We start from the raw sequence: 16,000 nt of genomic DNA, 5'->3' as shown, positions 1-16,000 counted from the left end.
AAAGAATGTATTCTTACAACTAAGGAAAGAAAACAAAATTCAATATGTGTTTTCTTTTAAATCATATTATTTTGAATATCTGATTTGTAATACAAGTCGATTCACAAGATTCTAAAGTTTATTTCTTTAATAGAACAAAGTGCTTGTGGTAATGGTTCTGTCAGTCTTTATGCATACAAGCCCTTTTATAACAGGTATTCAGCTTCCAGCAGCACTATTTTTCCTGAGACTCATGCATTTTTCATTGTCTAGTCATTCTGAATTTAAAGTGGATAGGATGTCCTTTTAAATGCATAAACAAAGAAGATGAAAATGTGTATCATAGTCTCCTCTCCACTTCTGCTACTAAAATTATGGGAACTATGTACCTTACGTTAGAATGCATCTGGTGTGCTATTCTATACACTACATGAATAACCAACAGCTCCCTGTGCAAAATTCCACCCGGAACCGTATATAGCATCATTTTTGCAAGATAGCACCTTAGCAGGTTTGTTCAGAAATGCACCAGAAAATAGCTTATTAATCTCAGTGTCTAACTTGCAGATGGAATACAGTAAAAATGAAGTTGTTTTCGTCTTTCAGAGCTAGTAGTTTTTCAAGATGTGATAAGCAGCCATCTTTCAAATCTTCTAAGACTTCGCTCTTTTCGTTTGTAGATAATTGTTCACTTGGAACTTTGTTCGTTCATTCATTCTGTATTTATTGAACATCTATTTCCTTTCCATCCAGCAGTCCACAAGGCAGCAGGAACACACAAATGAATAGAATACACTTCCTTCTTTTCAGGAGCTCATGAGTACGCAGTATGTTGAGTATGGGTGGAGATGGGAGCATAAGGTTGAGGATAGTTAACTCAGCCTTGGGGAGCAGAGAGTGGCCAAGGGGAGGCTTTCTGGAGAAGATGATGCCTTAAGATTATGAGGAGTTAGGTGAAGAGATCATAGATCTACTGTGATGTCACCTCTGGGAAAAAAATAGTTCAGAGGGATAAGGTGTCATTAAATAAACTGAAAAGATCCTAAAACAGAGAGAGTGGTAGGGAGAACATTTTGTGAAGCAGATCACCAAAAGGATCTGTCCTGTGCTAAAAGAGAACAGAAGAGAATTTGACGAGAGGAAGAGGGCAGGGCAGGGCGGGATAGGGGAGTGTTAGCAGAGTGTCAACATCTAGGTTTATTTATATTTTTATTTATTTAGTTATTTCTTTTGCTTTGGTGACTGTAGCAACTCAGCTCAGATGTGCAGACAGCAGCAGCTGCAGTATCTAGCTCCCTACAGTTGAGAAAGGACTCCTGAGCTAATCTGATAAAAGGTCCCTTCCACGCCTTCCTGTTTTACAAGTCATGTTTATCAGCATGACAGATAAAATCATAAATTGTGTTTTCTATCAAATCATACCAGTAACAGCTGAATGACATGGCCACTAATTAAAAGCAGAAATTGAATGCAGCAGATCTGCTGTTTTGTTTGGCTAAAGAAACAAGAATAGGCTTGTGGTGACCTCTTCCTGAAAGGCACACGTGACAGATATCTTGGTGGAAGACTTTTCATCAGTCAATCTGGCTGGATTTTTTGTCTTCACCTTCCCCAGAATATTTCTGGAAACTAGCCACGTAGGTTTCTAGCACTGTGCTCTGTGCCCTCTGTGAGGGCAGAGTATTTTTTTGGCGGCATAATGATATAACATAGTAATTAGGAAATTGGGATTTGGAATCATATAACCTAGATTCCATCTAAAATCTCCCCTTTCCTAGCCCTGTGACCTTGGACTTGTTGCTTAACCTCTATACGCATCAGTTTACTTATCTATGAAGTGGAACATAATAATATCTGCCTTATAAAGTTATTGTGAGGATTAAATAGGACAGTATGTATAAGTCTGAGTCCAGGACTTGGCACATAGTAAGAACTTATTAAATGTGAGTTGTTATTGTTATTTCATCTTAACTAGCTCCATTTTGTAGTAACTTATTTGGGAACTAAGCTCCAAAATCTTGGTTTAGCAGCTCCTCAGTGACAAGGACTGTGTCTTATTCATCTTTGACTATATAGTGTCTGGCAAGTAGAAAGCAGTTTTATAGTATATTGACACACATACATCAGAAGGACTAAAATTTTATTCTCTTATGTAAGTACTGTCGTTTTTTGTGGCTTGATTTTGTTCAGAATGTTGCCATGGTTGTAATTTAAGCAGCTGTAGGAATTACTATGTCACAGCAGTTGTTTCAACCTTCTTTTCCCAAGGAGACACTCTCCATAAACAGCATTCTCCTATGGACATACTCAGTGTCAGGAGCAACTCTGGTATCTTTAGCTGTAACTCTCTCTATTTCTCTTCCACTTAAGGATGTAAGTTATTATGCAAATTATCGAGTGACCCAATGAGAGTATAATCATGAATCCACTCTAAATTAATTTTAAGCCATTTTAAATATGTTTAACTATCATTGCTGTTATTATATGGTGATAAGATCAAACTTCTTCAAAGTCAGCACTTTTATGTCTCGCCACTTGCTGTCCACGTAGTCACCACTAACTATCCCCTCTGTGAAGTTGTCTGTTCCCTCGGTTTCCCTGACACCAGTATTGCTCTGGTACTCTCCACTCAGCCAAAACTGGTCTTTCAAAGGCAGGTAGTGACTACAAATCATCTCCCATTGATCCTCATCTTCCCTCCCCTCTAAGCAACATTCAATATTACAACTATGCCTTTCATGAAGGTCTCTGTGCCCTTGGTTTCCAAGGGACCAAGAACTATCCTGGTTCTCCCTTCAGCCTCTAACCACTTCTGTCTTCAGTGATGTGCCTCTTCTTTCTCCCCTAACCCCAATTTAGGGGTGCCCCAAGGACTTTCCCCAGGCCCTCTTACTCTCTCTCTTCTTCTTCCTTCCTTGGTAGTATCCATTTCCAGTACTTTAGCCATCACTCTTGTGTGTGTAACTTCCATGTTTATCTCCTGGTTGACCTCCCTCTACAACTCTGATCCCATGATTCCAGTGTTGCTGGATCGTTTGGGAGTTCATCTGGCAACCTAAATTCAAAATACAAAAAATATTTATATTTCCACTAGAACGAACTCCTTATCATGATTTTCTTTAGTGAATGTGATACTTCTCTTAGACTGGCTTAAAAACCATCAAGTTAATTCTGGTTCTTCTCTTTACCTCTGCCTTTCTTTTTTTTCTATCACTCTTTCACTTCAACAAAACTGTTCATTGTTGCCTGGGCCTACCTCTGCACTGTCTTTGAATCTCTGCATTTTCTACTTTCTCTGATTGGTATTGCCCAGCTGTAGATGCAATGAAGAACACTGTACAAAATTCACAGTCTGGCAGTGGGGAAAGGTATAAAAGCAGTAATTATAATACAACAATACAGAAGTAAAGGAGATGCATCCCAGGGAAGAGAGGGCCGGGGAGACTTCTCAAAGGGAGTGACATAAAAGCTAAGTCTTGAGAGACAAAAAGGAGTCAGAGTGACAAAAGCAGGATGAACATTCTGGAAATAATAATATGCTCAAAGGAATGCAGGCAAAGAAGACCATGACTGATTGTGAAGTGCAAGTAGCTCTGGAAGGATGGAGCTCTGGCTTCATGGAAGAATAAAATGGTAGAAGTAGGAAGTAAACCTCCAGAAGGAGAAGGAATGGAGGGAGGGCGTGTAGGACCCTGTTTCAGTTACCCGTTGCTGCCTAACAAACCACTGCAAACTTCATGCCCTAAGGCAACCACTGCCCCTGGTTATTTCACACAATTCTCCAAGTGGGCAGCAATCTCTGGGGATGGTCCATCTCCACTCCATGTGGCACAGGCTGGCACAGCTTCTCTGGGACAGGAGGTTCCAGGACCCTCACTCGTCTCATGCTTCAGCTGGGGTGGCTGGTTGGGTCTCTTTCTCTTTCCAGGTGGTCTCTCAGCGTTCATTAGTCTAATTAGTACTTTACATGTAAGCTGTATCCTAAGAGGGCGAAAAATGGAAGCTGTAGAGCTGCGTAAAGCTTAGGCTCAGGAGTCACATGACATCACTTCCCTTACATTCTGTTGGTCAAAGCAAGTCCCAAGACCAGCTCATCTTCCAGAAAAGGAAAAAAAGACCCCACCTCCCTTTGGGAAGAGCAGCCTGAATGTAGCAGGATGGGAGGAGATGTTGGCAGCCATCTTTGTATGTGGTCTACCACAGGCCTTATAAATCACTGTATTCTATAGGGTACCACTGTTGAGTTTTAAGCAGTGGACTTAAACGTTTAAAGATATCTCTTTGACTCCTTATAAAGATTGGATTCAGGGGTTGGGGGCCAGTACCTGGACACCAGCAACCAATGAGAAGCTTATATCAATATGTTACAGGTTAACCTCAGGGACCCACATGCCTTGCCACAATTTTTCCTCCTCATGGAAGCAAATGGAGTGAACAAAGGGCAACAAATGCCTTTTTTTTTAAAGCGAGATAGCACCAAGGTATCTGCCTGGAACTTTGTGCCCCCTCCAGAGATGGACTCACATCTGTCATGGGGGAGGAAACATGTAACACTGCAAATCATCTGCCTAATGATTTTTTGTTTAGAAATAGTACCCCTTGCTTATTTTATATTGCAGTTTCTATAACTAAACCAGGAAAGTCAGAGGAGACTTTTGGGGAGGGCAGAAGCCTGCTTTATATTTCCAGAGGCTCTTACAGAGGCTCTACAGAGAGCACGCAGGTATATGTGTCCATAAAACCCAAGCAAAATGAACCCCTTGACCTTTGCCTCTAGTCCCCACTACAGAAGCTGACAGGGGAGGTGCCTAGGGAAAAGCCACAGAAAATATTTACAGAGTTTGAAATGTTTTATTAGGCCACCTCACTCACTGAATTTCCTTATAGTTTTAGTCGTAAATTGAGCAGGGGACAGCTAATACTAGCATTTACTAATGCTTCCTTGAGCAAACAGAGATCCGAAATCCGGGAATGGAGAGGAGATGGTCCTTCTGGGTTTTCAGGGGTTTGTACAGCCCCTTCACCTACGAGATTTCTGTTTATAAAGAGAAGAGTCTTCCTTTATCGGTACAAGAGCCAGAGGATAAGGTTGGAATGTGGTCCCTCTTGGTCAGCGTTCAAGTGCTTGGTCAGGTTTCTGAACGCTTAGTTAATGCATCTGGACAGTGGGCATCTGGATGATGTTAATCTCCCTGCAGGCTCCGGAGTGCAGTGGCTAGAAGCCAGAATCATTTGGTCTCAAATCCCCGTTTTGCCACTTCCTAGTTATGTGGCTGCAAGCAAATTCCCTAACCCCTCCAAGCTCTGGTTTCTTCCTCTGTAAAACTTCAGTAATAGTTGTGCCTGCCTCGTGGGATTGCCGTGATGGATTAAAAGAAATACTAGCTATTGCACTTAGCCCAGTGAATGTCACAAGTGCTCAATAAATTTTAACTGTTATTGTTTTAATGGACTTCCTGCTGATCTTTGTTTTGTTTCTCTATTTCCCAGGGAGATGTTAATCTCTGTGGCTCTGGGCCAGGTGTTATCCCTCCTTATTTGTGGAATTGGCTTGACCAGCAAGTACCTGTCAGAAGATTTCCATGCCAATACACCAGTCTTCCAGAGTTTCCTCAATTACATCCTTCTCTTCTTGGTTTATACCACCACCCTAGCGGTCAGACAAGGTAAGCATGCAGAAACACCAGGAATATAGCCTGGTTTCTCTTTTCCAAATGTCTAGAAGAATGATGAGCCATGACCAGATTAACTTTTTTCACTTACGGCATCATCAGACAATTCAAAACCCCAAATCTCTCTTTTCCATTTTGCGGTAATACAGCAAACACAATGAATGAATAAATCACAAAGAAGCATACATTGTGTGAATTCAGCAGGAAGTAGGAAGTGCGTGTATAGGCAGAAATGTACAACTGCTTGCTATCTGAATTCCTGTTAACATTCCTGGTACCCCTAGTGAATCTCAATTGAGCACTTCCCTGGAACCTGGAACAGGCCCGATGCAGCTGTCCTAAATAATGCCAGCCCTGGGAAATCCAACAGAATTACAGGCAAATATGTGTTCTTTGGGAAAGTATCACGAGAAAGATAAAAATAGTAAACACAACTTTTGTAATAACAAAGGGGAAAAAAAAGAAAAGAAAACCACCACAAAAGGTCAGGTGAGGTGTTCTGTCTAAGCTTAAAATAACTGAAGCAATAAAACAAGTCCTCCAAGAGTCAATGCCAGAAAAAAGGGGCAATTGCAGTGTAAATCCTTGGGGTGTATCTCTGGAGAGTATGTTTCAGAACCTTATCGTTATACCACTGAATCTGATGGAAGCACCTTTATCTATGGCCCAGAAATAGCCAACCATTTTCCCCCAAGCATAGCTGTTACCTGTAAATATGCATTGAAAAATAATCTTGAATAGATTTGAAGAAAATTATACACCTTAATAAGAAATAAGGATACATATATAGCTGTATACGTCAATCTTAATAGTCATACTTTTTTGAAACTTTTATAAGGACTGTTTCTCAGTATTTAGTTTTCACTTTATTTGGATTGCTGTCTAGAATAATATTGCTTAATTATAATGATTTGGCCAGTACTAGGTTTCATCTTAGAGGGAGAATAAAATGAACAAGTTGAGGCTGAATTCCAGTTTAACTTTGGATTTGTTTCAAGTATTGAAGAAACTAATTCCATTTACTTCCCCAAAATTGATGTTATCAGCATTTTTTTTTTAAATTTAACATCAGGAGATATGATTAATTTAAGAATAAAATTTCAACTAAAATCTCAAGCTCCAGAAGTTATAAATATTGTCTCAGCTATATTTCCTCAGTGTGATTTGCAAGCTGATGATTTTGAATGATATAAATTCGATGTCTAACAGTTATACCTGCTATTTTACCATTAATGCCTCACTCCAGGAAAGGACTCCAGAAAGTTGGGATATTGGAGAGGTATATCATTAGAAATCCACTTATGAGACACTGTTAACATGAGGGATGTGTACTTTGGTTGTATGAAGAGCAGAGAGCTCTGTAGTTGGACTTAAAACTCACTTGAGGAAAGCTTGAACCATAGCTTAGAATTCTTATAGAATTATTTAGCCCAGTACAAGGAGTATAATTAAGAATAGTAAGATTAAATTAAGAATAGTTTTCAATACTCTAATATTACCAAATAAAAAAAAATTCTCGTGAAACTTGGGCATTTATCTTTTCTAGTGATTTTTAGAACCAAACAGTCTAGACCACGAATGGTGACTGGCAGCTAGTCTTTGGGTTCTTGTCCATCTTACTTTCTGGGAGTCCAGAGATCTAACAAAAACCTGCATCAGGAAAAAAATAAGATCAAGCCATTCTAAGAAACAGACAGAAAAATTTCACAGATACAGGTAGAGGTGAAAAGCCTAGAGAACAAAACTTAGAAAAAGACCCAAAGTTAATAATAATACCTACTACTAAGCATTTATAATGTACTAGCCATTATATATGTGAATTATCTCTTTTATTCCTTCAATCCAAGGAAATAGATATTATTATCCCAAATTTTATATGTGAGAAAACCAAAGCTCTGCCAGTGTAGGAACTTGTTCCAGGCTGTAGAACTAGGAAGTGTGGAGGCCCATCCTAGTCCAGAAAGTGTCCTCCTGGCTCACCCTGCCTCCCTTTGACCATGGGGAGGCAGAAACGGGGAAAGGAGACAATTTTTAACAAAGGGAGGGATTTATTTTTCTTGGGTTTCAAAACCCTGAGTAAGAAACTAACCCCGAGTGCAAGGTCTAGCGAGACACAGCAATGGAGTCAGGAGGATGTGTTTGTAGATGGTGCCAGGAGCGGGTGGGGAGGGTGGGCAGGGCAGAGACACAGTTGGAAAGAAGCCAAGGACTAGGAGCAGCAAGGACCTTGAAGGATCTTTAGAAAGAAGACTGAAGAGGGCCTGAGGAAATTCTGTCCACCCCAGTCAGTGAGGGAGAGAATCCATTTATAAAACGCCCTATCTGGAGATGTTTGCCATTGCCTCAGATTATCTCTAAATTTGCTGGTGTGTCTTTATTTGGGAGTTTATTCAGAATGTTTGTTTGTTTTATACTTCATCTTTAGATGTTTTGATAAGCTGGCATTAAGCTAACATCTGGAAATCAACATAGTAATTACATTAATTTTGTATAGGCTGATTCAGTAGTATGTTCTAGAGACATAATAATCTCTTTCCTCATGCACCTCAAGGTTGGAGAGGGAATGATCAACAGAGCAAAGGGGAGAAGAGGATGGAAAGTCTGGTATGCGCAAGGGAGGTGCCCTCAGCCCCAAGATCTCCTCCTTTCCCTGTGCTCTCTGACCACTCTCCCCAAAGGACTGCAAGTTAGGACTAAGCAACATGCTGTCATCTCAATTCTCCCAGCACAGACATCACTGACCCTGCAGGGCCACCATATTGTTTTGATGCCACTGTATACCAAGAAGTTAGACTCAGGAATATATTTTTAAACAAATCTTTCTTCATAATTTGTTGTTGTTGTTGTTGTTGTTGAGGAAGATTGGCCCTGAGCTAACATCTATTGCCAATCCTCCTCCTTTTTTTGCCTGAGGAAGATTTCTCCTGAGCTAACATCTTTGCCAGTCTTCCTCTGCCTTGTATGTGGGTTGCCACCACAGCATGGCCGCTGATGAACGGTGTGGGTCAATGCCGGGAACCAAACCTGGGCCACCAAAGCAGAGCACACTAAACTTAACCACTAGGCCATGGGGCCAGCCCCATTTTCTTCATAATTTTAATCATACAACTTCTAAAAATGTATGATTGTCATGTGGAAACACAATGTGAAAAATGCAAGAAGGCTTTCAAGAGCGTTAAGAGTAATATTACTACAAAAGCCTTACTAAAATTTGACTTCAAAATTAAACTGAATTCTCTTTATCAAATTTGCATTGGACCAACGATCAAAGACTCTGAAGCAACAGGTTCCAAAGTTCCACTATAACTCCAGTTCAAACTGGAGTTTTTTACTTGTCTCTGATTATTAATTGCTTCCTTCAAAAATTTGAGTACATTCCTCCTTAAAAATTTTGTATCTTGGGGCCAGCCCAATGGCACAGTGGTTAAGTTCACACATTCCACTTCTTGGTGGCTCGGGGTTCGCCGGTTCGGATCTGGGGTGCGGAAGTGGCACCGCTTGGCAAAAGCCATGCTGTGGTAGGCATCCCACGTATAAAGTGCAGGAAGACGGGCATGGGTGTTAGCTCAGGGCCAGTCTTCATCGGCAAAAAGGGGAGAATTGGCAGTAGTTAGCTCAGGGCTAATCTTCCTCAAAAAAAAAAAAATTCTATCTTGTTGAACAAGTTTTAATTCTAGCCCTCTCTTGGACTGGAGCTAGATTTTCTTCCAGATGGTTCTAAAATTCAAAAACTTCTTGCTGTTCATAACAACTTTGTAGAAAAAAATGTACTTCAAAAAAGTAGTTCCATCTACATTGTATCAAGTTTGAGAATTTAGGTAAAATTTAGAAAGCTATTACTTCAATAGTTTCATTGTAACCACTTTTGAGAAGCTATTCAGGCAGTTAACATGTACCCATTGAAGTAATGACTGAAATCCACACTCATGCTGTCTGTACAAAGCAGGGCTTCAGGAGTTGTAAAGAAAAATTCAGTCTTCCTCCTGTGTGCCTTTCTTTTACTCTAACATTACTACCACACTTACAACACTTCTGACACCAGATGTAGGGTGGGCGGGGTATTCCCACACCACGCAATTCTGCGACACCAGCTGGATGTCCTACAATTTAACTCAGTTCTGACACTGTCTACTTGGAGATGGTATCAGATACCACAGATTAAGGGCTCAGTCCCACAAGTCCAGCCCCCTCAGTTCAGATGTCAATTGCGTGTCCAGGTTGTCACCTGTGCTTCTGACATATCAGCTACAGATCAGAGATTCCCACAGCCTCCTCCTCAGGTTTGATTAATTTGCTAGAGCAGCTCACAGGACTCGGGAAAACAGGTTACTTACTGTTTACCAGCTAGTTATAAAAGGATATGATAAAGGATATAGATGAACATCCAGATGGAAGAGATGCATAAGGCAATGTGTGTGGGAAGGGGCGTGGAGCTTCCATGCTGTCTCTGGGCACACCACTCTCTCAGCACCTACGTGTGTTCACCAACCCTAAGGCTCTTCAAACCCTATATCTTTGGGATTTTTATGGAGGCTTCATCAGGTAGGCATGATGGATCAACTCCATTTCCAGCCCCTCTCCCCACTCTGGCGAATGGGGAGGTGGGGCTGAAAATTTCAAGCTTCTAATCATGGCTTGGACTTTCTAGTGACCAACCCCCATCCAGGAACCCACCAAGAGTTACCTCTTTAGAACAAAAGACAGGCTGGGGTCCAACTGAAGACCACCCCTTTCTTGCATTTGTGATGTGGATGTAAGAAATATGACAGGATTTTAAAAACAAAGGTGAAAATAGGATATATTTCCTATCAAGAAAAAAATACGTCATCAAACTTTTTGCCCATAAGTTTCTTTTATCAATTATTATGAGAATTCTGCGCTTCCCAAAACTATTTTCAGCATTTCTTAAATGATAGATACCCATGGTTCCTCTTTTGGCAATTTTTAACATCTGGGTGTACATAAACCACAAAATTTTTAAGCACTCAATAATTTCCTTCCCCTTTTCTTCTCCTGCTAGTTTTTCTCAGTACTTGTCTCTCTAATTCCTTTTTATTTTCCCATCAACAATTTACTCAGTGATGGAGGAAGTAAGGCTTGTGGGGCAAAGGCAGGATGCTGAGGGTAAAAAGAAAACACCTTCCTTCTTGTTTTCTTTCTCATGTCATGGTGGGGGAAAAAATGGGTATCAATAATGAAAGCATGAATAGAATCAGAACTGTATGCTTCTTTTTATATACAGACCCTGGAAGGGAAGGAAAATGTTGCCACCATTGCACATCCTTAGATATATTCCTGGTGACTGATTCTACAAGTTTTGCTTTTCACTGAAAGATGTTTTTATGAGCTCTTCAATTTTTTGTTTTTTTGATGAGGAAGATTCACTCTGAGCTAACATTTGTTGCCAATCTTTCTCTCTCTCTCTCTTTTTTTTTTTTTTTTTTTGCTTGAGGAAGATTAGCCCTCAGCTAACTTCTGTGCCAATCTTCCTCTATTTTGTATGTGGGTCACTGCCACAACATGGCTTGATGAGTGGTGTAGGTCCATGCCTGGGATCTGAACCCGCGAACCTAGGCCGCCAAAGCAGAGCATGACAGACTTAACCACTGCACCACAGAGCTGACCCCTAAGCTCTTCCAATTTTGAATAAAAGACAAGCTTCTGGCTAAGAGCAATTTGATGAATATTGCATATATTTGGCTTCCAGCAAATTCTGGAAACATAGACAATAAAGTATTTATTGAATCATTTATTATTTCTTTGTGTGAACATGAAACAGGCTTCTAATAGTACTAACAGAGCACTCATAAAAATATCACCATATGTAATCCCTTTGATTTTTTCCAAAGAGAATACTGAAAAGTAAATGCATGCCTTACTCTTTATAAGAAATATTCTTATTTTGAACATTAAATTCCAGAAGACAGAAATCCTAGAGGCGTAGGTTCAAATTTCAGTTCTAAGTGGGGAGGCTGAAGAAATGAAGTCAGCTCAGGTATTTCAAGTGCTTACCCTCTCCCAGTCCCTTCTACATACCATCTTCTTTTTCCCACCCGGAGCACCCAAGTAGGGCAAGAGGAATGAGAGAAATATAGGGAAATGACAGCCCTGTCTACACATAACAGCTGGATGCAACTCATGGCCCAATGGTCCAGTCCCACGTGAATGTTCTTCTCAGAATTTGTTCCCAAAAAGTATTCCTGCTTTTGGTGGTGGCTGAGGAAGCTTTAATCAGAAGATAACTGTTGCCTCTACCAGCACAAGACAGCCTTCATATTTGTTCTCTGCAGAAACACTACACTTCTTACACACAATTACATAGCCTAAATTCTCAGCTACCAATGTTGCGAGATTAAAAATATCTATGTAATTAGAAGGGATGCTGGACTTCAATGAAATAACATAGACCTCTCAGAGAGCCACAACAAGGTCTTAGAAACTTCGGTATCTGACATTTCACAGTATGTCAGACCCTAGAGTCGCCTGAAGCCCTCACCTCCCCAGTTCTGTTGGTACTGCTCTGCCTCTGTGAATCTTCACCCCTTGCCTTTCTTGGAATTTTCTTTGACGCTTACCACAAGAAGTCAAAAACCCAGGCCAGAGCAGTGAAAAGAGTTCAAGCACGATCCAGGATTTTCTCAGAGCAGAAGCCCAAGTTCTGCTCACACACAGCTCAGTTTCCAATTCTCTGGATAACCTTGACTAAATCACTGAGGAGAAGGGACCGATAGTAAGTTGGCAGAGTAAGAAAGCACTTGGCAAATGTAAATACTGAATTATAACTCCCTTGGGAGTCGTGGGGGAGATAATACTGTCCCTTACCTAAGTATGGTGAGGTAATATTCATTGGAGCCTCTTAAAAAGTCTCCATTGAGGGAAATTGTTTGGCAAACCTCCATTCCTATTCCTTGTCAGGTTGCATTTATTTTTACTTCTTAGGTATGATTGGAGAGTTTTAGCCTCCGTATATAAAAAGATTGTACCTCAGGGATTTCTGAGGTGAATCGCTGGTAGATGCTCCATGGGAATTACGCTTCTGTTGTGGGGGAAGGGAGAGGAAAAGCTGGGGCTGGGGAGGTGAGCAGTGACTTCTACACAAACCATGCTGGGAAATTGGTAGAGAAAATTAGAACCAGTTCTAGCAAAACTGCCTGCCAGTATATGGAGCAAGTGGAACTCTTGTATACTGCTGGTGGGAATGCAAAATGATACCACCACCTTGGAAAGCAGTTTGGCGGTTTCTTATAAAGTCAAGCATATACTTCCCACGTCACCCATCAATCACACTCTTCCAGGAGAAATGAAAACATAATGTCCACACAAAAAACTATACACAAATGTCCATTGCAGTTTTATTCATAGTCACCAAAAACTGTAAACAACCCAAATGCTCATCAACTTGTGAAATGATAAACAAATTGTGGTATATTCCTCCAATGGAGTACCACTCAGCCGTAAAAAGGAGTAAGCTACTGATACATGCAACAGTATGGATTAATCTCAAAAGCATTATGCTAAGTGTAAGAAGCCAGACATGAAAGCTTACACATTGTATAATTACATACTGCGTAATGGGATGTTCTGGAAAAGGCAAAACTATAAGGTCAGGAAATAGATCAGTGGTTGCCAGAACCTGGGGGTGAGGGGAGGAGTTGACTGCAAAGGGACACGAAGGAACTTCTGGGATGATGGAATTGTTCTCTATATCTTGATTGTCGTAGAGGTTACATGACTATATACATTTGTCAAAACTCTCCACACTGTACACTTAAAAGGGGTAAATTTTATCGCATGTAAATTATACTTTAATGCGTTGATCAAAGGGGAAAATAAGAGAATTGACTGTCTACTATCACTCTGTGGTTACCATGATGAAATAATGTATGGTTGAGCTCAGAGTTTCCAATAGGTAGCTATTCTCTCAGTCACTTATGGATGTTAGGAAGTGCCATTAAAATTTCGTGCTCCATTGTGGCATGCTTTTAGACTACAAGAATGAGTATAATAATGTCCCCCAGAAACGTACCTTACTCCAAGGAACTTGCTGGCATGACATGAACTGTTTGTTATCAAGCTCATAACCCATTAAACACTGCAAAAGTGCACACATGCCACGCAAATGCAGTACTTATAGGCTGAATCTGCACCAAATCAAATCTCCCATAGTCTTAATCAAATTTGTGGTATCCGAAAGTGTATGTCCTCTTGGTGCTTACGTGGGTGAGTCTCAAATGAAGGAATACCTTCTGCAGAACTTTCAGTATCACTTAGTGCAATAAATGACTTTTAGACTGTAAGAAAATGACATGAATATGTGGCACATCTTCTCTTAATGAATCCTCATGTAAACTTACAGACACACACTCTTTATACATCAGACCCTTGGTCATTCCCCATACCAAATACTTCGCTAATGGATGCCTTTGTGATTCTTACATTCCAAGCAGCATAGAGCTTGGAAGGAGGGATTATCTCCCTGTTTTATCTGGAGTCCATGTTGACTGTTAATTTTGCAAATCTTTAAGCATTCATATCTCCATGCTGAGAGCAATACTCACTCCTGGCATGCAGTTCCAGTGCTCACGTGGGAGACTGAAGGGTGGTTACAAGATGATAACTGTATTGCCTGAAGGAGATAAGTCCCCTTCTGCCAAAATAGTGCTTTGTATGTAATTAGTGTAAAAATTCAGGGGAATAGAGTTTATCCTGACTATCATCTTTCTCATTAAAAAAGAATCATAATGGAGGAACAAAGCAGCCCCTGCAGTGAACTGAATTGCTTTCCCTGAGTTTGCCTTAAATCAAAGACTCAGCAGTTAGCCATCTTGCAGACGCTATTGCAGTCTGCTGCATGAGATTTGCAGGGGGAAGAAAAATCATGAAGGAAACAATTATTTTTCCTTCACAGGATTAGAATTGCATTGTGATTATCTTTAGATCAGAATTCCCTGTTTGTGCATTTTTTTGAGCATCTGGTTCATTGATTTCCATTTCTGAGGTTTCTGAGGATCAGGAAGAGGATCGTGTAATTCAGCAAATTTAAATGTGATGTTTGCACCTGGTCAGTTCTGACTACACGTTGGAGTGACCGTGTCCCTATAGTGACCTATATGAGGAAATGAAAATATGATCAGAATTTATGCTCCTAACCATTCTTTATTTTACTATTTGACACTTCTTTCTAGAAGTAACATGACTGTTACTTCTTTTTACCTTTAACTGCCTAATTAATCATGTCTGAAACCATATCTGTCTTTAAGAATCGTATTTAGGAATTATTAAATGCCACCCAAGTAATATATAATTTTAAACAATTAGGATCTAGACTTTTTTTGTTTCTCAATTCAATCAAAATTCAAGAACCATTGAGTCATCCCAGTAAGTTTCCATAACTCTTCTGAGTTGTATTTCTTTATTTCATAAGTCAGGATAATAATAGTAACTGCCTCATGGGTTTCATGTGGACTCAATGAGGTGAGGTATGGAAAACTCCTAACACAGTGTCAGGCACATAGAAAGCATTCAATGAGTGAGATCTGCCATCATCAGCATTAGACTTGCTTGCTAAATATTGATTCTCCTCCCCAGCAAGTTGGATTTTACACATGTAATCCTTCATTTGAATAAGTTCTACCATGAGGACCCTGAAGTTCATTAGCCACATTCCAGCATTTCTGTTCCCCTTAGTTTGTCACTGGATATCTGTCTTAAGGAAAGAGTTGAAAGAAGAGTTCCCTAGGCCAGTGCTTGCTCCGGACATGAGTGAGTACTCTGCTGTAGAGCTTTGATTATGAATGTGAAATCTCAAGGAAGAATTGCATCCCACCTTTTCCCTCCCTGTTGTTTGTGTGTGTGTTTCCTCTCTCTTCTTCCGTTTCCTGTCTTCATCCCAGCTTTTTCCTTCTCACACTGCCAAAACTGATATAGAAATGGGAAGAAAAACATCCCCTTTCCCTTTACTGAAACAGAACTGTCATTACAAATTCAGACATTGCAGAGAAGATTCAGATTCAGTTTAAGCTCTTCCTGCAAATAACCACTCCAAGTCACTATTCTTTGCTCAAGAAAAGGCTAGGAGCACAAGGACACCAATTAAGATCAAGGATGTTGTAAACTAAGCTTGACTACCTTTTTCCTGGGTGTTTTTTCTTCCACAACACACAGAATGCACCTGTGAACTGCAACCACCTGAATACACATACAGAAAGCAAAGCAGATCCAAAGCAGCTGGGGAAATCACATTCCTGTTTGGCCTGCTGACCAAGACATATGCCAGCTGGAGAAGCTGAGGAAAATGAAGTGAAGTTTGGCCAAAGTCAGGAAGGGATGGCATTTATGTCCCAAATAAT

The 16,000-nt window shown here is 40.4% G+C and overlaps 1 protein-coding gene across 1 annotated transcript in view; it reads left to right on the top strand.

The window, feature by feature from the left end:
• SLC35F1 (solute carrier family 35 member F1) overlaps window positions 1-16,000 on the top strand; it is a 370,475-nt gene that overhangs the window by 215,815 nt on the left and 138,660 nt on the right. The window contains exon 2 of the mRNA XM_046676589.1: window positions 5,470-5,645. Within this exon, the coding sequence (XP_046532545.1) occupies window positions 5,470-5,645 (176 nt within the window). The remainder of the gene's footprint in view (window positions 1-5,469; window positions 5,646-16,000) is intronic.

The sequence above is a fragment of the Equus quagga genome, chromosome 11, assembly GCF_021613505.1.
Source record: "Equus quagga isolate Etosha38 chromosome 11, UCLA_HA_Equagga_1.0, whole genome shotgun sequence".
In the NCBI taxonomy this organism is placed as follows: domain Eukaryota; kingdom Metazoa; phylum Chordata; class Mammalia; order Perissodactyla; family Equidae; genus Equus; species Equus quagga.
The sequence above is the reverse complement of the archived record's forward strand: the minus strand, read 5'-3'. Positions and strand labels throughout refer to the sequence as shown.